This window comes from Tinamus guttatus, unplaced genomic scaffold, assembly GCF_059628265.1.
Source record: "Tinamus guttatus ecotype Peru unplaced genomic scaffold, ASM5962826v1 Tinamus_guttatus_pri_ptg000318l, whole genome shotgun sequence".
Taxonomy (NCBI): domain Eukaryota; kingdom Metazoa; phylum Chordata; class Aves; order Tinamiformes; family Tinamidae; genus Tinamus; species Tinamus guttatus.
This window is the reverse complement of record NW_028288852.1, coordinates 1,488,436-1,513,609: the sequence shown is the minus strand read 5'-3', so window position 1 is coordinate 1,513,609 and position 25,174 is coordinate 1,488,436. Positions and strand designations below refer to the sequence as shown.

At 38.2% G+C, this 25,174-nt stretch overlaps 1 protein-coding gene across 4 annotated transcripts in view; it reads right to left on the bottom strand.

Moving 5' to 3' along the window:
* ITSN1 (intersectin 1) overlaps positions 1 to 25,174 on the bottom strand; it is a 120,562-nt gene that overhangs the window by 90,784 nt on the left and 4,604 nt on the right. For all 4 annotated transcript variants that reach the window (XM_088528982.1, XM_088528983.1, XM_088528984.1 and 1 more), the window contains exon 2: positions 2,190 to 2,249. In XM_088528982.1, coding sequence (XP_088385108.1) covers positions 2,190 to 2,217 — 28 coding nt within the window. In that variant the 5' untranslated portion in view covers positions 2,218 to 2,249. The remainder of the gene's footprint in view (positions 1 to 2,189; positions 2,250 to 25,174) is intronic.

Here is a 25,174-nt window from a genome sequence, read left to right as displayed (position 1 = left end):
TCATTTGTTTTCTTTTATGACAATCTTAGATTTTTACTGCTGTTATTCTACAAGGAGGTACGACAGCAGTGGGTAGATTTGGTTCAAGGATGACTATTCTAAAAGAGTTGCCTGACACCATGTTTCAAATCAGAGAGGTTCCAGGAGCTACTAGTTATGTGCTTATTTCGACTTCCTCTCTACACCTGGGTCAGAGGAGTTGTTTGAGAAGTAACAGTGAATTCTTTCCTTCCTAAAGTCATGTCGTAGAGTTAACAGGATTCTGGATAACATACGCAAGATCAAATGGTAATTATACAAAGCTGAAAAACCAAAGCTGCTATCCATCTGTAATGCAATAAGAACTCTCTGAGGACTGTAGAAGAGAATGCTTTGAAGACAAAACTTTCATTAAGAATGTACTATACGTGTCTAAAAAAAAAAAAAAAAGGAAAGAAAAGAAAAAAGTGTACATGCAAAACACAGCCCTAATTCTAAACATAACAAAATGTTCCAACCTGAACAAGTGGATTTCCTTCACATCAGGATGTGAATGGGATAAAATGAAGCTATTCACAAGGTTTCAAACCACCTAAAGGTGTATCCTATGGGACGCTATTGAGTAATTTTATTTGATCGAGGTCAGTTTTGCTCCCAAACTGAGCAAGTCCAGCACCAGACAACGCCATTTCAAGAGAGCAGACTCAGATAAGTGAGACAAAGAATAGTAGCTTCCAGTTACACGCGTGTTCTCACTATCGCTTGCGAGGAGACGTTTCTTCTGTCGTGCTTCACAGACTTTTTTCATACTGGCAAAGGCTGCATCCAATCAATTGTGTTTAATAAGAGCTTTGTTTCTCTAACAACATACTCTGAACTACATGACTTTTTAAGTCTTCTACTGAACCACTAAATACAAGTTTAATTACTAGCTATTTCAGATTCCCAAAACTAGAGCTTCATTTATATAGCCTATATACAAATATATGCACAGCCAGAATCACAGCTGCATAGTCAGAGAAAAGTCCTTAACCTATGCAACATTCAATCTCAGTGGAACCAAACTTGTAATGATATCCACTCATTAAGCTCTGACTGCCCCCAAAACTCAAATATCTGTTTGTTCTTGCTGACCTGATATTATCTGAAGGCTCTGTGCCCAAGTGAACTAAAAGGCTGACAGTTTGGGTCTTATCTTCTGAAAAAAAAGATGCCTACAAAGAGTCTCCTTTCAATGACCCTTAGTCATCCTACCTCTGAGGAAACTACCAAATCCATGACTACTGTTTCTCTTTGGTAGCAAAAGGAGATTGAAATTTTACCACTGCACATTGAGGAACCCTCTGGGTCAAACAAAGGCCAAGGCAGGGGGAAATACAAGTCCTTACTTGCTGCTGATTTCTACAAACCTGAACAAGCTACACATTGTGGTAGCTGTTTACCTATTTTTAGCATTGATATCTATCTTTGCAATCTTTCTTCAGACTGGCTGCAAAAATGGGTGCACAGGTTGCTCGAAAAAATCTCACAGGGAGAGCCAGTCTCTATTGCAATAACAGGGCACTTTCTGTATGTTTTGAAAAGAATGAAGTTTAAGATGCTCTACCTTCCACTGTTACATATGAAGTGTTTAAAAAAGTCAGCATTTCTGCAAAAACTAAACACAGGCTGTGAGATGGTATGAATAAAAGGTGTAGTGACAGCATCCAAAGGTAACCCCTGTACTTAATACCACTGAAAATGTCCAGGAGTCACAAAAAGTGCATCCACTTCTTTTCTACAACTAATGCTCACAAAGAAAAATATAATATTTAAATGGCAACTTAAGAATTTCTCAGGAAAGAAAAAGATGGAAAAAGGATACAGGATTGATCTGGGAAACTAAAGACAGCTAGCTATACGTGGCTGGATACCTGCAGAATGAGGCTATACCCTATTGCCAGTGACTGAGTGGCCTAGATCTGCCTTGCAGTTACCAAAAACCAATAATGGATCAATGTGCAAGACAAAAACTCTGTTTAAGCTCTCCTGAGATGACTTCATGTGTGTTCTCTACCAGGCCTGTAGAAGCATCACAAGTCTGATAAAATATTACCTCAGAAAGATGCACAACCATAAATATTTCCATACCAAACATATTTGGAAAGTTATGCGCTTTTGCAAAATTTTTGCATACTGGAATAGTTCAGAATAAGCTATCAACCACTTACCCCCAAAAGGTGTTGGAAACTGAGCCATGGTTCAGTCACTTTTAGCTTGTTAATAGGTGCCTAAAAACAAAAGACAAAGTAGATATTCAGAATCTCCCAGTATCTCCCATTGACAAGATATTATCTTTATCACTCTACAAATGATTAGTATGAGAAAAATAAAAGCAATGAAGAAGCAGTTTTATATGAATACTACAATAATAACTACAAGACCTGCTACTTACAAGAGAAGTAAATGGCTCGTTTTGGCAATATCCAGTACACCCATGATTGTGTTTCCAAACTAGCAAATATAAAAACCTTTCAATTTTGCTTCAACAATATCCTCAAAAGCTATCTCGATTTAAAAAAAAAAAAAAAAAACAATCGGTGATGCAGCAAAGAACAGACTGAAGTCAGCCACAACAGACAGTATCTCAGTGACAGCAAAGCAAGTCTTGCTCAAAGCTGCACTACTTGATCGGGTATAACAGCTCTACTCCTACATAACAGCAAAATTAAAGTTATTTCCAGCTGCTGAAAACATGAAAACATGAAAACATGTATTGTCAATGACCCTGACAAAAAAAAAAAAAAAAAAAAGCTCATGAAATGCACTGTCTTGCTTTATCACCTATCATGTAAAACTAAAGCACATTAAAAAAAAAAAAAAAAAACTAGATTGCCAGACTGCTTTGGCACCAGCCAGCAAACATGCCCAGCCCAGCCAAATTCACTGCTAAAGGTGACACAACAGGCAGAATAACATGAGTCGGTGTTAGATGCTCTTAATTTAACACCTCTTGCTTTGCAAATAAAAGCAAACTCCAGAGCCCAAAAATTTAATTTTACAAGAAAAAAGGGAAAACATTTTTCTTCCTTCACAAAAAGGCTGACATGAACTGCCTGAGCCAGGGGGACAATAGGCAGCAACGGAGCCCCACAACAATGTCAGGGCAGTCTCTTGTCCTGCCAGATTCCACTCACGTTTTCCAGGCAACAGGAGAAAAGCAAAAGAGAACAGAATCGGAAGGCGAATAATGTAGATGGCTTGAACAGCCGTAGAAATTTATCAATATCACAACGAAAAGGCATTAGCTTGCGTCAGCTATAGCCTTTTGTCCAAACGTTCCCATCCCCCCTCCCATGTACTCTCCTGGCTTCCAACTTGGGAACCTACTGTCTCTCGGTCTCTCTATACACACATATATTTGTTTATATCTATACATATATATATATATATATATATATATACACACACACACACACACATACACACACACACACACACACTCCACAGATGACACTGCAAAAGGGAAAAAAAAAAAAAAAAGACAAAACACCCCCCACAACCTCCAGCAGTTTTAATTTAGAAAGCTAGAGAAGAAATCCTGCAATTTTATTCATAATTTGGCAGCGCAATCAAGCGTGGTACATGACTCAGAAGCCTTCTTCCAAATACCAGGTAAAAGCTGATAGCAATTTCACGGAAAGAAAGCTTTACCTCAAAAGCTCAGATTCACATGCCTACTGTCATAGTATTATCAGAACAGATTTTAAATAAATAGCTTAGCAGTATGATTCTTTCAGAAGTATTTCCAACTTAACATACCCTTGAAGATTTGCTTATGCTTTCTTACTGTGCTCTGCTGCAGCCAATACCTCTATTACTTTGCTTCTAATTTTTAAAGCGCTGATCAAATCCAAAAAAAAAAAAAGAGTTCTCAAAACTTTCAGTTCCATGGATATAGTATTGGATCTTATGGCACAGGGAATTATACACTCATTCAGAGCATTAAAAAGGTAACAGGAGAGAGACCAGCAGAGCACAGATTTCCGTAGTATACAGAATAGGAAAAGACTAGGGGCAGCCAGGGAAGAACAGAGGCAGAAAAAGATGAAAAACTTGCTTGGAAAGGAAGAAAACCAGAGTCTCTTGAGGCTTGGCAGGAGGAAGAAGGAGGAGATTCACTGACTCAATTTGCAATTGGAGAAAACTTAGGATATTGTATCAGGATAGAAGAGCGAAAGAAAAGGCAAAAGAGAAGTTCAGTTGCTTAAGAGAAACCACTCTTACATGATTTATTAGTGCTCCCAAGGATTTGGTAGCTTATTCTTCCCTCACCTTGAACACATCAGGAGGCAGTGGGAAGACGACAGGAGCAGGAAGGGAACATGGAAAGAAATCCTGAGACGACCTCTGTGCTGGATGTTAAAAAAAGGAAGAAAACCATTCTGAAGAACAGAAAGAATTTGGAAAGAAAGAGGAGTTGGCCAAAAGCAAGTTAAATAGCGGTCGTATAAACAGAGAAAGAGAGCACAAAGCTCTGCTTAAATTTGCGAGACTGGGAAAAAAAAATCAAAATAAACTAGACTGCAGATAGACATACAACAGGAAGCAAACAGAGAAAAAGATCAACATACTCCAGGAAAACAGAATAATTTAAATTTGCTGCTTATTACAAGTATAAAAGGCAAGTGCCTTTACTTCATAACCAGAGGTCTCGTTTTACATGCCTAAGGTAGTGCCGAGGACCCTAGTTTTGCAGGAATTAAGTTTTGTTACTGTGGACGCTTAATTCCAACAGCTTAGGCTTCATCACATACAAATACGTTTTTAAGAAATTTCAAAGAAATTAGGAATTCTACAGCATTGTAATGTCAAGTGACTTAGTAGGGTTTTGTTTAAATGCTTTTGGAGCTGAAGCTTTTTGGGATAGAAACAGGGTGTTATTTACCTAAAAAGCAACTAACATCATCATTATGTTATACATGTATTATAAATATATAATTGTTTATAATGGAAACAGAAGCATTGACATTTCAGGTTGCAACATTACTTTAGAAGAGTAACAACTTGTTCCAGAGTAACAATTGCTCCATTAGTAGTAGAATTAATTGAATCTAGTTTCATCTTTACCCTTTGTACACTCATCTTTACCAGGGCCACAACCACCTTCATCCCTCCACCTTCTTGGCCCTTCCTGACACCTCCCCAACAAGAAGGTGCACTACAGGGTGACAAAACAAGAATTACATAGGAACTGACTGGTCAGCAAGCTGACAGAAAAGCAGAATGGGTAAACTGAGTTCCTTTCCATTCAGGAAAGTAAAAATTTCTCTCCAGTCAACTGCCCATTTTCATGATATTTGCAGAACCTAAGTTATACTGGCAGTGTTTAACAAATTCAGTTGGAATTGGCCAACAAGTTCAGAAGTTATTCAAGAGAAAGGAGAAGGAGAGACAAGATAGGGAAGCACAACTGCATTGTCAGTCTGTTGTAAGCATTACTTCCCTAGGAAACCACGCTAAAACTCTTGCCAGAAGCAGAATTGTGCTAGTAATGAATTCTTGAAAAACATCCCAAATAGTCTCCTTTGCTCAAGAATCGAAAGATGCATCAGCTATTTGTACTGCTTTTAGAAAGAGCAATAGGAACACGGGGCCACTCGCCTTCACTTGCTCACAAAAAGCTTAAGCCATCACTCACATCGACATTTGACAGAGAGAGATCCTTCAGTTAAACGCTTCCTTCTACGTATATCACAGCCTATAAATACCAGAAGGATATGCATCTAAGCTGCACACATATTGAACAAGCAACACCCAACAGAGAGCAGACATCTTGGTTACTTCACCTCTCTGTAATCCACGAGGAGTCTGGGTTGCCCAAAGATTTTATGACTTCTCCACTCATGCTTATTGTACTAGGTTGCTACAAGTAGGTCAAGATCTTCTTTTGGGACAGTCCTGAGAGAACAGGTAAAATCCTCCCGTCCATGATTACTCATGAGCCTAGAGAAGAGCACAGTGAGGCTTCTCCCACAGAGGAGCATAGGAGCTGATGAGGTGTCGTACCAGCACATGGATACGAACAGCAGCATCAGGGCACAGGCATCCAGCAAGATGAAAAGAAAGAACAAACTGCTTTGTGCTATACATTTATTTGTACATACACATAAAGTGTTTAAACATACATGGATAACACATAAGTTACTTTTCAAGACAAAATGGCTTGCACCCAAGGTTGAAGAAAGGAGACACAAGGAAACACATGACGAAGTCATACATCAGTGCACTCTCCCAAGGCATCTTCAACTTGGACCATTCTAGATAAGCCCAGCAATACATTTCCCTCACTTCAAATCATTCACTCTTCTCACAAACTAATCCTTTTTTTCTATATACAGAAACACTCTTCTACCATTTCTCCATGCATTTTAAAGACCTTAAATTTAAAAGTGCTTTCTTAACTAAGAGTTATTCATATAAAGTTTAATATGCACAAAGACAAATTCTATATGTAGATAAGCCCAAATCACATCTAAATTAAATTACTTATCTATTAAATTCTCTTATCTATGTTTTTCCCTTGGAAATTGGTCAGACTGAAAATAACTACACCATGTATATAAACACCTCAAGAGAGGCAGTGAGGAGAATGGGGCCAGCCTCTTTTCAGTGGTGGCCACCAACAGAACTAGAGGTAATGGCCAGAAACTGAAGCATCAAAAGTTTCACAGGAACTTAAGGAAAAATTTCTTAACAGTGAGGGTGACAGAGCCCTGGAACAGGCTGCCCAGAGAGGTTGTGGAGTCTCCTTCTCTGGAGATCTTCAAAACCCGCTTGGATGCAGTCCTGTGCCACGTGCTCTAGGTGACCCTGCGTGTACAGGGGGGTTGGACTAGATGACCTCTAGAGGTCCCTTCCAACCTTAAGCATTCTATGATTCTATGAACACTTACGCATACAGAGTCAGACATGGATGGAAATCCCTTTCACTGCCAATTACATATGGACTTCAACAGTGTGACTCAAAACTTTTTTCTCGTTTCTTTTTAAAGTTGTTCTTGCTCTTCTAGTGAGACATTACATTAAAAAACTGCAATAAAGCCATAGAGGTATTAATTAAGAGCAATTTAGCTATTTCTATGCTGTATGCCTTTATGTCAACACACTCAGTGAAGTGAAGCAGGGTGGGGAGAGCTACTTTTGTTTTGCTTAAAATGTAGCACAACATTTCTATTCCTAAAGCATCATCCACGAGACAGTTTGGACGTACAATGCAAAAAGGAGTCCTTGAGACAACTTATCAGTAACATTCCTCTTTCTACAGGAAAAAAAAAAGATTAAAATTCACATCCTTTGCAAGAAGTCCAAGTTATGATAATACCCCAAGAGGGATGTCATGTGAGGACACTACAGACTAACAGCAGATTTTGCTGTCTTCCCCATGTTAGCTGGGAATATTTTTGAATTTCTACAAATAAAAGAACTCCAACAGCTCCAGCAAAGCTTGGTTATTTTAGTTAGACACCCAAAACCAAAAACAATCTCGGATACCTACAGGGAACCTGATTCTTGTTCTTTAGAGATCAGACCGCCGATACAGTTACCAGCTTCGGCCAAATACCTCCGTGTTTCAGCTTTTTACAGTTATAAGGAATATTTTTAAATAGTAAACAAATATGAAGAATTTCTAGAGTTTCATTTACTTTTTGCTAAGGACCAGAAGGAGCTTAACAAGGCAAGTCACCAATGCAATTGCTGTTCAGATTCCTGTGGCAGTGCTCAGACTGCTGAGAGTCACTTTGTACTTGCGGCATCTATCTTCTCCCATGGAAAAGCAGAAAGGATAAGCTGACTGCAAAGGGAAGAAAAGTCTCCAGAAGTTTAGTCCTGTCTTTTTCTAAATACATTACAGTTGGTTATATCCAAACTGTTTATTAATATTAACACCATTCTTCCTAAATGAATGGGAACAATGCTCCCCGTTTTGAAGCCAAGAAAGCTTGGGGAGAAAAGCATCCTAGTCAAGCTAAAAGTTAACAGTGTAACTTGGAAAAGAAACCTAATTCAGTCTGATCATTAACAAGCAGAATGTATTTTGCACGTGGATATTAAAAGTAGCACAAAAGCCACATGATAAAGTTGGAAAACGATATGTTAAGGAGCCAGGTACCTTCTAGTACTATTATTTCCTGCTTCTATACCCATGGAATAGAAGTTGGTTGGTTATTTAGAAGTTGGTTAGTTGGTTATTACACATTACCAGCTGTATGCACATAGCTCCCAAACACTCAAATTAAAATACTTCAGAATGGCAAGGGATAAAGATCCAATCCAAAAGTCTCTTTCCTAAGGTGTTCCCAGTTTAATCACATGGAATTAGTACAGAAGGCAGGCAAGCAAAGACCACTATGATAGGATTATTCGTATAGTCCAGCTAGCACAATTTGCATGGCTTTCTACTCTTGTATGTATGTAGGCAGCTTTTAATCACAACAGCTTTTCATCCAATACTAGTACCAAGTGGACTGCAACTAAATCACAGTATTTCTTTAGAGATGATTGAGTTCAATTTAAAAAGATTCACAGTGATAGAAAATCCACTGCATCACTCAATTTGTTCCAAAAGCTTTACTAAGAAGTGAAATAAAAATCTTGTTTTATTTTCACTTTAGTATTTGCTGACTTCATTCTAAACTACCAGATCCTGTAGAATAAGAATTCTGATTTCCTTTATTTATTTATTTATTTTTAAAATTAGCTTTTACTAGTTTCTTAGCATTCACAACTTTATATTTTCCTTTTTGGTAGTCTTTACTTACAGAGGTGCAATAAGTTCTCCTTTTGTTTATGCTAAAAAGTTTCATTAACACAATCTCAGTTGTCAAGCTCTGACCTCTCCCCTTTCAAAAGATGTCTACTATACTAAATCAAAACAAAAAAAAACGCAACTCTGAAAAATAAGAATTAACTCAGGAACACGTCCCACCTGTAAGAGAGCCCTAATACCAGCCTGGCATTAACTTCAAGAAAATTTTGTATGGAGGACAAGGAAACACACGACAAGTGCTAGACATGAAGCCACTGCATTCTCTTAGACCTACCATTTAATTCACAAATATCAACTTCAGCAGTTAGCTCCACTGCCTGCAAGTCCTGCTTTACAGTTACCCTGAACAGCAACAGAATAAACTAGAGCAGATTGGTTCTTGCTATTCATATAACAGAAAATGAGTCAGTCCTGCCTTATTTCAGAACTACTGTTTTCATAGCAGCACGCAGGTATCCTCTTGCTGTGCCGGCAGATGTATCTGGCAGCATCCATGGGTCAGCCATCACTGAGCAGCAGAAGGTACACTCACAAGGTACACCCACAGGGTACACTCAGAAGGAAAGGCAAAGCAGCAAAAGCCTGGAGTGTAGCATTAGTCAGAGGAAAGCACAGGTTGTCCAACATCTGAGTGCTCTGCAACACCTGTGCAAGACCTACTAGAGACGGGAAATTGGCTAGAAGTGGTGATATAGAAGAAATATAAGGTTTTCAGAATCTTTCAGCTGCAGGAACAAACATGTCCTGGAGTCAAATATTGCTATTATTGCCTTCATACTTCATTCTGAGACAGAGATTGACATCAGTCATTCTCAATGGTCTAGTCTTTTTCCCCCTCTAATTAATCATATTGATTTCCTTGATAACATCAGTTTAAGAACATCAGTCCCAGCATAAAACTCTCAGAAATCTTGCAAAAACATACAAGCATTCCTTGAAGCTACTCTGAAGATGAGCAAAGGGGGTCAGAAATATCCACTGTTAAGTAACATTCTTAAGTAACTTTCCTGCACCTTTCCCCAGTGGAAGAATCCTGCTTAAAGTCTAGTACCAGACAGCAAAAATCAGTTAAAAGCATCAGGGCCATAAATGCATGTAAAGATCATGAGAATGAGGATGTTTTGAAACCTGTCCAGTTTGTTCTGAACTGCATCTGAAGTCTCATTTTTATTCCAAACACAGCAAGGTTTAAAAGCATATGTAGATTTTACAGTAGCTATACAACACACTAAACTTGCACCTTAGAACACCCCAAATACAAGCCTGTATTCTACTCTTTTCTCTTTGATTAATTTTAAAATTCTGATAGGACCATACATTGAAAATAGGACCCAAGTTACTCCAGACCTCTCTTCCCCTTTTCATTTGCTAACTGCCAGCATCATCCCTCCCAGTTACTCAAAGCAGCATTAATAAAAAGAGAATAAAAATTTAAAAAGGACAAATTAGCAGGTTTCAGCAGGTTAACAGACAGAAGAGCCCCCCTCCCCCCCCCAAAAAAAGTGAAAGTGAATAGCAAAGGCTTGGTTTTTTTTGTTGTTTTCAAAAAGCAAAAAGGGAAATCACTTATCAGTCAATTGCCCAACACTACTAAGCAAAATGCTTTGACAAAAGCTTGTTCTCTGGAGCAAGAATAAAGCAGACAGCAAAGCAAACCCATCCTAACTTTTTTCCGGTGATCTCTTTCTTCCATAAGAGAGCTTCCGAGAGAAAAGGGACACAGGAATATGTTGTAAAATGTTATAACCGCTGTTGTAGGGTTATATGGACTAAGTGAGCACTTAACAAGGTTCTCAAGAGTTGGTGAAAACAATTATCATATTGAGCTGAAAGGTTTTATTGTCCTATAAAGCTACTGATGCAGAACAGAGCCGCAAATCCTCAGCCCTGTGCAACCAGCACACACATATAGTCCTGCCTCCACAGCTGTAAGTGGCCCTCACTACACCTACCTTACCATTTTGGCTTCAAGAAAAGCAATACATGTATTATTTTTAGGTAATATTTGATGGCTTACTTTCTATATAGCACAAACTACATACATAGTTTTATACATGTGTATATATTGCTATATAGCTACAATAGGGTGGACAATCACTTACCACAGAACAGTAAGCTTAAACCCTTATTACAAGGACCAGTGTAAACAGTTACACTGCTGAACACCAAACGTAAAGAAACCAGTATTCTGTCCTTAGATAATCCTGACTCTTTAGGAAACATTAAAAGCCTATATAAAACGCTATGTAGGAAATAACACAGAATTAGAACAAACATGTATGGTGAAAGCTGTTCTGAATTATAAAATTAATCACAATTGGTGAATAAGAGTATTTGCCAGCTGACTCAAGTTCTGGCTTCTACTCAGCTGGAACACAGCAGGCTTTAAAAGAGCTCAGCCAAAATGCTCCAGAAAGGTAACAGAGTGAATGAATTACCAAAGCTACATTTTAGGCAAGAAAACTGGGTGTAAAAAAAGCACCAAGGAAGATGATAGTGGCTCCTTTTTACTTCAAGGATGACACCTGCACAATAAGCACTACACGTTACACAGGATTTAATAATCCTCTTCAGTATTCCTCAGACTGAAGAGTACCAGGCAACAGGCAGCTCTAGCAGAATATTTAGAAAACTTTAGCTATCAAACAAACATTTCTCAAGTGAACACAGAAAATATTCTGGAGTCTGAAGCTATCACCTTGTCGAAGAAATGAATTACCAAAGCTTTGTTTCTTTTAAGAAGTACACCATTTAATTTACTTTGAACTGAGTATTTTCCTGTTTGTTCTAAGATTTGAAACTCTTTCCTTGCTAGAATTAGGGTCAATGGTTCTTAGTTTTGCGGAAAGTGAATTATTTTCTTTTAAAACAGCTCAATTAAAGCAATGGGATGTTTTTTGATACATAAGCAGGACACTTTTGAAAAGGGAAGAAGTTTCTTCCAATGACAAATCTGATGCTACCTAAGGAGAAGAACACACCATTTAACATAAAAACACACTTTGAAGGATCTAGCAGACAATGAAAAGACAAAACAGCATTTTAAATAGCAGCTTTATAAGGAAAAAAAAAAAAAGCAAATATTGGCTGAACAGATGCAAAAACTTCCTGTGCTGTTTTTACATAGTGTTAAACAGATTCTCAAAGCAGCACAGAGCCGTGGGCATTTGTAAAATTAAATTATTATCTTATACTGTTAAGGCTGCTTGTCAGACAACATTACACACTGAAAGAAAGTCTCCTGCATTGCCAGGTATACAAAAGCTGCATGAAGCTTAAACGAGCAATCATATGTGTTTAAAACTGAATTGCTAGTGGCTTATGTGTCCTATTTAAAATGTTCTTTAAGTTCATTAGCAAGTCCTTAAACATAAGAGCCCAACTGCATAAGGCAGGGTGTTATCTCAAAATGAGCTTTTGGGCTTTTTCCTATTCGCTTGGTACAGTAAGGATATGTATTTCCCTCCAAAAAGCTTGAAATCTCTTCATAAAAGAGCAAAACCATTTCCAGTGTGTCCACAAGGCTAGGCAACTGTTATATGCAGTGAGGTAAGGGCAAGAAAATACATTTTGCAAAATGAGAGAGTAAAGGTTTCCCTTTTAGAAGAACACAAGCATGCATCCCATCAGTTCCACATAAATCAGCCTCCTGCATCTCAAAAAGAAAGAAAATCAAGACACAAGCACATGTATGATCCTACTGAATATATTAACAGTGGTAGTCAAAAGCTTAAAGGCACAAAAATATTAAATGACATAAAACATTAAAGCTTTCTATATCTTTCCCTAGAGCAGAGGTACAAGTACCTATGCAACTCAAACTCCCTCAAGCCTTGCATTGAATGAAGTTACTTAAGGCTTTCTTCACCCCAAAAAGAAGTCCCACAGGTGGAAGCAAGTATTTATTAGAAGAACAGACAGATTTCAGCTTTTGTCAAAACTAACTGCATGTTGGAGACCCTATCCCACAGCAGAACTTTCTATAACCTCTGAGCACTTAGGGAGCAATGGGATCATCTAAATATAGCGTCACAAAGTTGCAGCCTATGAACCACCTACATTTCTGCTACGGGGTGGGGGGGAATTATTTCAAGTCTACACATGAGAAGCAGGATACACACAGACAACTTAAAAATCGATACGCACGGAAGATAAAAAAAAATACAGATTTCAAGCAAATAGAGAAGAGGTACTTACTATTAGTGCACTAATGCATTTTTCATACTTGATCTGGAAAGCAGGCTACTTTGTTATGAATATTTTGCACCTGACACAGTCTGCACAGTTAATGCTGAGAAGAGTGATTTTGCTGGACTGAAATATTTTAATACCTCTTTCCAGGATAAAAATTCCTTTCATTAAATAAGTTAAGAACATTAGCATTATTGCTAGAGCTAATGGTTTATTTACTGCAGGTTACAGATCTGTAGCAGGGTGTTTTATTCACCGTAGATAACAAGTTTCTCCCATGAGGGTATTTCAGAACTCACTTGTTTTTCAGTACTTAGTAATCATAAAAAAAAAAAAAAAAAAAAAAAAAAAGCCTTGCATGCCACATTAAGGTTGTGGGGCTGTCTTTAGATCAGAAGAAATCAAATGCTAAAGTTGTTATAAAACACTCATTTCCTAAATCAACAACAACAAGAAAAGGACTTTCAAGTTTCATCCAAACGGAAGATGAAGATATCTATGAAAACAAGCTTACTGGACTCCTTAAAACCCGCCGGATTTGCAAGCTCTTACGCACGCTGCCTATTCATTGGCACTCCACGATACCTGCAGGTACAGTCCTGCTGGTACGCGACAGTACAAGCCTTGAGAGTGCGAGGCGGCGGCAGCTTCGCTCCACAAAGAGAATGCCTGAATTCTCTGTCCTCGGGAGACTTGTTTTCTCAGGAAAGGCAGGGCAGGGGAGGATGAGAAAGGTAGTGAAGAGATGAAGGTATTTGTAAGGAGAGTAGGTCTACTTCTTCCCACAAACCCTAGCAGCTCTTACAGCACACTTGCATAAAAGCTTACAAAGGTGAATCTAAGTTTCACACTTTTGAGAAGAGCTTGCTCGAATGCATGCAGAAGATGTCACCTCTATTATCCACTGATAACCCCCCAACATGAGGATCTGGAAACTGAACTATGTTCTAGGCTCCGAATTGCATAGAGATCAGGGTTTGGGGTTTTTTTTTTTTTAAGGACTCACATAGACTTTTCTTTTCAACTTCCTTCACAACAGAAGCCATGATCAAAGTTCCTGCAGGGCACAGACATGGGAGCAGTGAAGAAGAAAAATCTAGTTTCCTGCTTCTACTTTAACTCCAAGCCTCTTGCAAGACATGTGAACCTTGAATAAGTTTCTACACAAGTCATTAGTACTACAACTCATCAAGTTAGTAGTTTTCTATTATGCTGTTATCTGCTACGATACTACTTTGGTTCACTGAAAGCCAGCGTCTGTCAGGGTGAGGCCAATATTTGCAGGGAATGAAACACAGAAGCCACCTCTAGTATCAATTTAACCAGTTACCACGCAAAATCATGGAATCAAGTCAAGAAATTTAGAATGTCTTCACTAACTTGAGAACCCATTTCTACCCATAGACACAAAAAAGAAATAAACACTACAAATTCCCTGTTTATTGCAATTAGTCTATATAATTGCAAAGACTACAAAGCATCCTAACTTCTCTCAATTTTTCATCTTGCCACTACTATAAAAGAGAAATAACATAGTTTTATATTTAGTGCTTCGGTAACAGTTCTAGCTCAGCTTCTTGAAAAGCTGGTTAAACTTGCGCTTCTTCAGGATATTACTTTCTTCTATGGTTTCAAGCTGGATAGGATGGGAGACATACAACGGTAGTGGCCAATATACTGATGTGCCTCCCTAAATCAGAAAAGTATGTTTAACCCTTATGCTGAACCTCAAAACAGTTCTTCCTTTCCTATCCTGTTTTCAAGGTTAGGATAAAATAAACAGTTTGTGTACATCACATATATGAACAAATATATCTTAAGATTGGAAGACCATTTGACTACATGTAACAGAAGGGATGCTGCCTGTCCTACGAAAACAGAGTTATTAGGAAATTTAATTCCCCTGAGGCAAAGAATTTTTTTCAACTTTGCTTAAGTTTTAATATTTCTCAAATATAAGAAAGTGAATTTAAGAAATTCTGCTTTTTTGTAAGGTAGTTTGTTGCACTCTGACAGACCGCTTTTGAGCTAAGATGGACTTAACATACAGGATCTTCCTTTTTTTCTAGCTGTTTAGGTTCACGTAATCTACTAATCTAATTTGACTAAGAAGTTCTCATAGGTCACTCTGCTTCCAGCCCAGAGGAGCACAGTATCTGCGGCAGACACGTTTTACTTAATTCAGCTATCACTTCTCACAAATTGAAAGCAGCATTCTAAAACTGTAAACAGGATTTATTCTAAAAGATACAAAGAAAGCAACACCAGTTTTTCAAGATTCTCCGTGTTTTGGTCAATTAAACAGACACTTCATGTTAACAGAACAGCATTCACAGACATTAAAAACTGCTTGAAGAACTGGGAGCTCCTTTTTGTTGGAAGGATAGAAACATACTTCACTTGCTCACATTTGCAGCTCATAAATCAAATTTATACACACATATTTGTGCAGGGGGGAATATATAGCAGGGAAAAAATGGTTTAAGATCACAGACTATATTTATTTACTGTCACAGAGGAGTATTATAATGTATCGTCATGTGGCAATGACACACATGAAAACTTCATACAATTTATAGTACAGGAAGAAGAATATGAGTTTGCAAAATTTATGATTCACACAGAGTAATTAATTTAAAACCTGACAGCTAAATGCTTACTGCCTCCATTCATTCAACCTATTCATCCAGAAGCCACTGCAAATTTTAAGGTGCTTTCACTCATGAATTAGGGACACAACTACTTGATTACTCAACACAGCACATTAAAAACAGGGGCAAGTTTACCTCAGAAATTGAGCCTCATGTGACTCAAACAGAAGACCGGTTTGAAGGCCATGTCCTGTAGCAGGGACATCGTCAGAAGAGGCTGAAGGGCAGCTGTGAAGGAATGTCAAAGAGCAGAGGCAGCATAACTGGCAGGGCATTCAGCAGTTACACAAAGTAATTTCTCAGCTCACGCTGCCTGGCTGCAGTGCAGCACAACATACTGTCAGTGCTACCAACTGACAAGGCTTTAAAAATACCCATTGGAGTCTAAAAATATATTTCTGATTATTTACCTTGGGAGTTAAGACCTGAAAATGAAATCTGAGAGAATACTGAGGCTTCCTCTTCCCCAAACTTTAGAGCTACAAAGTTACCTCCTAAAATGGCAAGCAGTATTTTCTAGTATCCACTTGTCAGATAGTTGACAATATCTCAGTTATTCAAAAAGTGCATATACTTAAGCACTTAGGAAAACACACACACAAACCTCCCTCACATGAGAGCGCCTTGGATCTCAAAAACTCAACAACTTCATTTTTAACTCTCCTGAAATACACACTGCATTTACTGAAAGGCAGAAGGCATAAATGAACCTACTGCAAAGAAGAGTCGACTGTCTGCAGAGGACAAAACACAAACTTTTGCTTCAAAATTAACTCATTCCTCTCTCCAAAAAGAAAATAACAATATTCAACAACCATTTGACATCAGAACAATGCACACGTGGGGGCACAAGATGCACCAAGTATGGCATATGACATTTTTTCAGATATGTTCACTTTCAAAGCTGTAATTCGGTCTCATGAAGCAATAAATTATAATAGATGTGGACAACAACTAATATTCCTAAAGCCTCAGGACTGTTTTCTATCACTGTTAATGCCTCATTTATCACTTTTAACGCACCAACACAGAGGTTTCCAAAGCAGCACTTGCATAAATCACATACGTAAGTCAAATCAAGTTAACTTTTTCACATAAAGGAGCAAGAAAGCACCTACAGAGAGAAAAAGAAGAAAAAAATTACATGAATACATTTTAGTACCCATCTGCTTCAATACAGCTGTTAATAGTTTCAGAATCCCAAGTACTAAAGAACCTCTTTAAATGTACAGCTGTCCTAGTGCAAATCTTATACAGGAAAACCCAAATTATGCTGGAAAAAAAAATCCAGTGTATGTGCTTAAAAAGGAAAAAAGCAGCAAGTAAGCCCCAATAAAGCCTGTCTCTTGCCAAGCTTTGCCAAGAGACGCACCACTGACATCACAGACTGAATAGGCCATTTACTCACACTATTTTATTTTATTAATTCTCCAATGAATGCTGCCAGTGACAACTATATTGAGCTTCAGGAGCTGTACTATATGGCAGCAGTTATGTTCTTTCTTTGAGGCACACTGAAAAAAAAAAAAAATCTCACTATGTATTTTGACTACATGGTCTTAATTCTAAACACATGATGGCAATTGAGAGAATAATGCAAGGATCCAGGATATACACTTCTCTATGGCTCATTTAATCTTTGCCTGTACAGCTGTGAATTGGAATACTTGAAGAGATTAAAAAAAAAAAAAAAAAAAAAAAAAAAAAAAAAGTGCCTCCAACTCATTCAAGGAATGAACAAAAGAGAAAAATATTTTTGAATTACACCCTACAGAAAAATCAGCAACTTCCAAGTCTATGACCATTCCCTCAGCCTTCTGAAAAGTTCGTGTTGGCTTAACAGGCTAGAAATGAAATCCTAGCAGAGGCGTCAAGAACTGCGATTGCCAACAGCTAGTGCACTGTCAAAGCACACAGGGTGAAAACCCTTGGAGAATTGAGAGTACCAAGTGAAGAATCAATTGAAATGAAGGCAGAGGATCTGGGTAACAGCACAGCGTATTAGACATATTAAGACAATGTGTCTTATTTACTTTTTGGGAAACACTAGGAAGAAACCTACTGTCTAACAAGAGCAGTGAAGAGGGAAACAAACTTGCCTGAAACCCTGTTTGGGGTATCAAGAGCTACAGCTAGAGATGACAGCTGTGTCCAACAGCAGCCAATGCAAACAGAGACATAAGCAGGTTTCTTGTGCTACTCAACTGCTCCCTTCTACCAACCTGCATTGAAGTTTGAGGAGTCCTCCACAGCTCTGCCTGGGTATTACATTTTATTACTGACTGTCAAAAAACCTTGTGGACTGCTTCAAAACTAAAACATGTGGGATGTCAAGACAAAGAACTAAACATATACTGCCTGAACATGCAAACAATATACAGACCAATACATGGGAAAATTGCTTCTGAGAGAGTGTTCAAGCCGACTCTAGAGAGGAAGCCATTCTCAAAAAATACCAGAGGGATGAAGACTGCCAATAACCTATGCTTCAGGGTGATTTATTTCTGAAACATAAAATTAGCTTTGATTATACATACAGATCTTTAAGATCTGATCTTCTAGATGACTGTGTATCAGCAATTCAATTGGACCTGAGGAAATAATTCTGCCCGTGAGAGAAAAAGTAGTCTGCTTTGGAAGACAACCTTCCCAGGTTACCAAAAACCAGCAATGAGCCTGAATCACTTGTGAAGACAGCACTAGGCAGAAATAACAACTATGATTCTCCCCAAGTTGCTTTAAAATAAATAATTAAATAAACAAACATCACTTGGAACAATTTTAACATTTACAAAACAGATGTAATTTTATTACTGGTTTTAGCACAAAGTTAAATGCTGCGGACCTATAACGGAAACTCAGTTCAACTTAATTTTTAAAATACATTTCTCCAGACTGGCATACCAGTCGAACTGATATACAAAGCAGCAAGACAAAAAATGAGCCACAACATTAAAATGCTACAGCCCGGCCAAAACTCTGAGTAACCAGGAACACAATACCAAAGGTCGGGGCATCCACCACCAGTGCTGCACATGCAAGCCATTGAAAAACAGTAATAAAGAAGCCCCACAAAGAGGCAGAAAGCCAACATCACCCCAAGAGGGAAAGAACACATTTCTATGTTACCTTGCCAATAACCTCCTCACTGCATCCAACCCACTAAACATTAAAATCTGGAAGAGATATAATGATTCTATAGCAACCAGCTGCTGAGATATTTTTCAAACAGAACAAACTAGATACAACTGCCAAATACTTTCCTGACACATTGAGACCATTCCTAGCGGGAAGAGGGAAGTCTGTTAACCTCGGCAATTCAACTTACAGTGCAACTCTGAGGTCACTGCAAAACTAGGGCTATTTAAAAGAAGACGGATACCAGAGAGGAACATAAAAAACACAAATCCTAGGAATGCAAGTTCCTGTTATTTAGGAAGAAGGGTAACATCACTCAAGAAGTTCCTCTGTGAGATTTCTTTCACACTGGTTACTCCACCACCACCTCACTAATCGATCCCTTTTTTCCTGATGCTTCCATGTCACTTAGAGTCTGTGACGGAACCTTCTGGAAATTTAGAAATAGGCACATCAGCTCCACAACGGTAGCTCTCCATGGACATGACCTGTTTTTTAAGCTCTCAGAACGAGACAATAACTTGGTCATCCATATTAAGATGCATTTGCCACTGCTACAGGACTTCTAAGTTATGTATCTGAAACAAGGTGCAACCACCCTCCTGGATGCCTACCAGTACACCAGCTCCAGCCTTTTTCTCAGCAAAAGAAGAATCACTCACAGAATTCTAGACAATGCTTTCCCTTAGCTTGTATACAACGCAAAGGAAACTTCAGGTACCCTGCAAAAATAATTAAGAAAAATCAAGCCTAATACTAGGTTTATACACATGGTCCCAAGTATATAACTCCCACAGAAGACTTAACTAAGATATTGTAAGCAAGATTAAGACGGGCTCCCATTTTTCCTCTTTAGCTCATTTTCCTTCAGTGTAGTTACTTTAGCCTAGTGCTTCTCCATCTCATTTCTCAGCTGTAAAGCATGGCTTGTCATCAACATCTAAGCTACTTCAGAATGATACCTGAGGGTTACCAGAAAAGCCAAGGGCTTCCTCTTGCACGTGGCCTGGTACTCTCCTAGAAATGACTGCTGCTGCCACCTTTAAAAACGATAACCAAAGTAAACCAAGTTTAGAAGCCCGCAGGCTGCTCTGTCTCCATTATTTGTAGCCTTCTGCCACCTGCTCCCTTATATTATCCATCTTTCTTAAAATAATGCTAACTATAAAGCACTCTGAGTAGACAGTAAACACATCCATTGTTCTCTCTGGAAGATACAGCTAAATATATATTTTTATTTATGTTTTCTGACCCTGGGAAAGAATAATAAAGCAGAATAAGCCTCCACAGAAGGAAATCAAGCTTTTCAAGCATTTCAATATGCAGGCTTCCTAGATTTCATTTCAACACCAGAAGTTTAGCTATGGCAGCATCCTGCATTCATAGTGCTTCAAGGGTTTTTAGCTTTTTCTCAATCAGAGGACTAAGGACTAGGACCAAGTTCTGTGCTCTGTTTTGAACTTCTTCATCATATTTTAGTTTAATAATAATAATAAAACACAAACAGTTGAATTCAAGATTGGAATTCCCCATTTTTCCTGAGGGGGGGGGAAAAAAAGGAGGCAGAAAATATATTATTCAGCTACCAATGAGGCCTCCTAGGTATGCAGAAACAGCCACCAGCTGAAAAGATTACAGTCACAGCTGCTGAGATTTCAGCTATGTCATCTCTGGACCACATTCAAATTCCTCAAACCAACAACTAAGACTGACTAGTACAGATCACTGAAAGGTTAAAGCTCCATTGCCGTTATCCTGACCTCCCAAGTACATGGTAAGACTAAGAAAAAACACAGTTCTACATATTCCTATTTTAGCCCTACACCTTTCCTCCTTCCTGGTCCCCTTCCTGGCTTTACGTGACCAGATGATCTTGAAGGTCTTTTCCAACCATAATGATTCTATGACTCCTCAATAATAAGTCCAGAACTTGCATTAAGAAACAAGCAGCAGAGTGAAATCCATCGAGATCCTCTCAGTTTTCAGACTTTTCTATTGCTTCCCACAACACCAGTGAGGTGTATCTGGGATCTATCTGGGGATACAAAGACTATCCGATACTGAGAATGTCATTCAGATATCCCAGATATCATGTACACACACACACACACACACACACACACACACACACACACACAGTAGCTTTTATTAACCAGCGCACCTTTATTTCTTTCCTATTCATACAGTATGTCAAAGACTATGACTTTGTTTTGGACTACCAGTTTCTAATGAAGATTTCACTATTAAATCCCATTTAACTGCCCATGCAAATGATGCCACTACCAAGTCCACAGTCTTTACTAGGATCTTATCCCCCCCAAAACAAAAATTCTTAGCTATTACAAAGAGAATAAAATAAAACTTGGCAGAGAAAGCAAAGATAGGTAGGGGCATCAAAGTATCAAGCTGTTATGTAACCTTGCAGAACACATCAAGTAAGCTCATGCAGGCATATTTTATTTATTTAGAAGACAGCTTCACTTAGCAATACTTTGGGCTTGTTACATAAGCAGTTCTGGTTTTGTTTGTAATTTGCTTTGAAATAAAAGCAGTTTAAACTCATTGGGTTATACTCATGTAATTATTTAATACAAATAATTCATCTATTGAAAAAAAGTTATATAATAGTGTTTGTCAACAGTCTGGAGCCACATGAAAATACTTTACTCAGAAAAATTCCTTCCCTGCCCTCCCCCAAAAAAGCCAACAAACAAAAAAAAACATACTTTACAAGAAAAACAAAGGCTTTCCTTGCATCATCCACGGATGGCATAACTTTTAAGCAATTATGTCACATTTAAACATCATGTTTAAGTAGTAGCACCAATGTACCTTTGGGACACATTTAAGGAATTGATTCCTTGCTGCATTTGATACACTGAAGTCAGCACTAAGCCAGGAGTATTTCATATTTCTGTCTCAGAAGAGCAGGTTTCAATTATTTTGCAGAGGCAGATGACTTAAGGTCCACCCATAATTTCTCACTGTGCAAAAAGGATGGCCGACTAATCAAAAAAGCATGACACTGTTACAGTAAAACTGCTGTACAAGTCTGAACTCCATTCAGATTATTCTGATAAGAACCATGGTTGCAAGTCAGATCTGAGCACGGATAACATCCCTGGCCAATTCACATCAGCAGGCCCAGTTTGGAGATGACAAAAGCATGAACTTCCATGCAGCTAGATGTAACACTGACCTTTATTTTCTGCCGGAGCTTAAACATTCTTTAAAGACACGAATCAGAGGGGCTAGGAAGGAATCGAGACAAGACCTCAGCAAGCAGCAGCATTAGCCAAACAGGAAGAATGAGATTACTGAAGACTCCCAGACAGCGTATCCAAAATGTGAATCAAATGCAAGAAAAAATAAAAGATTCTGATGCTTCCATCATGGAAAATATTTAAAGAAAAGGACAGGACAAAAAATGGGAACACAAGAGAAGCTGGAGACAGACTGAGAAGAGTCGAAAGAAATGCAAGATTTTTTGGACTAATGCTCCCTCACCTCAATTGCCTAAACATCAGGCACTGATAAGGTCTGCCATTGTTGTATAAGATGCTCAAAAATGTATTTCTCAATTACTAGCGTACAAACTAGCCAATGACAATGGGAAGAACAAGGTAGCATCACAGAACCAACTAGTACTGCACCTCCCACACACAGATGAAACTGCATTTGTCTGTTTCCCTAGCCCATGCTATCTGGCAGGTTGCCAACACTTCCTTGAAGCAATACCTTTCATCAGCAAAGCACCATCAGGCACAGTTTGATTCAATCATATTTCTCAAAACTAGTGTATTGTGTGTCACACTAAGTTGCTGCTTGTCCTCTATAAGCATAATGTACTCACTTTGGTTTTAAGTGGAGTAAGAAAGGACAAACGGAACATGCAGAAATATCTAAGTGGAATAATAGATGCTTTCAAACTGTCATTAAAGATCTCCAAAAGCCATCATCTCTAGCCATCATTTTTTTTAGTCTTGGCATACGAAAATATATCTTAACTTTTTTTTTTTTTTTTTAAATCTAACACACACAAAAAAAGTTCTACAAAACAGAACTTGAAAAAAGAAGAGACAACCATATAGGACATCAAGATTAGAACTGGTGGAGGGAGGAGGAAATTTGCTGCATATTTTTTTCTTTTTTCTAGATGTAGTATTTGTTTGAAGACCTGTAGCAACTAATTTCTACACTATTTCACGCCAACAAAGAAAACTTCCTTCTTTTTGTTGTTGATTTTGCTATTTGTTTTGCAATTCAAACACACACGCTGAAGAGCAGAGGTATTAAAGTGAAATGCTTCTCTACGAGAAATATGTTAAAGTGTTTCAGATAGCTCCAGAAACTAATTCTGGTATTTACTTCACACAATCTTTCCTTGTTCAGATTGCTTCTTATGGACATCAGCATAAAATCTAGGAAAAGTTTCAGAGCAGGCTATTTAATTTTCTTTAATTTAATCAAAAAGTACATTTAAAAGATCAGCCAGTGGGTGCAAGGGTACACCTGAAAATTTGTCAGACCTAGAAACCTACCAATGTATGACCAAAGTAAAGGAAAAAAAGAAAAAGAAAAGAAAAACCCTAAAAACTAGAATAAAATTCTAAGATACTCGAATTTAAGGGTTTCTTTTCTGCAGAGAGCAGCAGTGTTAGAAATGTGAAATGGAGGCATTTCACAGGGTTGGGTAGGAGGTGGTGATGGTGTAAATTTCTCCAGTGGCTCCCACTGAAGTCCCTTCCTCAAGGCAAAAGCAGGTGGGGAGACTCCATCTAAACTGCCTCGCCATAAACACAGAAAATGGTGCAGAACCCATAAATGGCTGAAGACTCTGCCTGAAAGGAGCTCTCCCCGTGTGCATCCATGTCCTGGGACAGATGCTCACCAACAGCCCGATCTGTGTGGCAGCGAGCACAGGTTCATACACAACAGCTTGCAGGATCAGGGATTAACAGCGTGAAGCTAATGTCTAAACATAGTGTAACGTAACTGGAACTGGGCAATGGAGCAGATTTTCTCAGTCTTTATTTTCTTTCATTGCAGAATTGGCCAAAATAAATACATAGAATTTTCACTGGTTCTGCCATGACCTGTTAAAAAATACATTTTACAATATATTAAATATAGTACCTCACAATCAGATTACTGACCAGTCCATATTGCTGTGCTTGTGAATTTTCAATTGTAATATATAACCACAACAGAGTACATGAAAAGAATATTATTAGTCACTTACAATAAAAGTCTCCTTTTCAATACAGGAAGGTAATCCCAAAACACAAAATTAACTTGATTGTATCTTCAGAGTCTTCAGATCTGTTATAGGAACACTTAGTATAGAAGCACTAAGTTTCCAAAACATAGCTATAGGGATTCAGATGTAATATAATATGAAAATAGGCATCATTGATAATTGTCTGAGTGTCTCTGCACAAACTGGCTTTGACCTTTGAAAGTTATATATGTAGCTGACTTGCACAGCGCCTAAACGAGCGCACGAGACTTGTGCTCCAAACAAATGGGATTAGCTTCCTACTATTCAGTATTTTATGTCTCTTTGCTGGTACGGCAGCTAAGAAAAAGGTAGGTATTTGGCACACATTAAAGAACTAGGATGTGCTGACAATAGATAACTTTGTTTTGAGATGTGTGGCTGCTTTCTTAAATGAACAACCAGACATCATTTTAATGGTTTTCTCATATACTGTTTTTGGATACTCACACTGAGATACTTAAAATCCTATCAAAAAATGAGCACAAGCTCTTACGTAATAAATGCAGCTCTGGCCTGCAGAATCACAGAAGAAATGCAACAATTTGTTTTGCTGTTACATCTGTTACATTTATTGACAACTTAATTACTTCATAAAACGTTGCCAAATTGTAACTGATTGGTTAAAACAATTACTATCTTATTTAAAAGATAGTATACAGTCCTTCACTGAAAATCTTCATGGGGCTGTACAGATTGCTCTGATGAAGAGCAAAGCAGATGACAGCTGCCTGCTGGTAAAGCTAATGTAGCCGTGGTCTTCAAGGCCTAATAAAGTTATCGGTGCAGAAATTCCTGATGCCGGATTTAAGAAAACAGAAATCTGTGCTCTGCAATAGTTGTCTGCCACTACCTTCAGTAAGCCTTCTAACATACAGCTTTCATTTTAAAGCAGATTATTTTAGTCCTGCAAGTCTTAAAGATATCTGTGGGTGGTTAATGCAATGAAGGTGATTTAGCCATCCCTAGCACATTGCTCAGTGGAACCACAGACAAATCAGAGCACCAAACAGCAATGCAGAAATTGCCTGCCTCTCCCTTTAGGAAATGTGGGACCAGAAGCAGAAGGCAGAAACTGCAGGTAACTAGCAAGGATATCCAGAAGTCCACACATGACCTGCACACAGT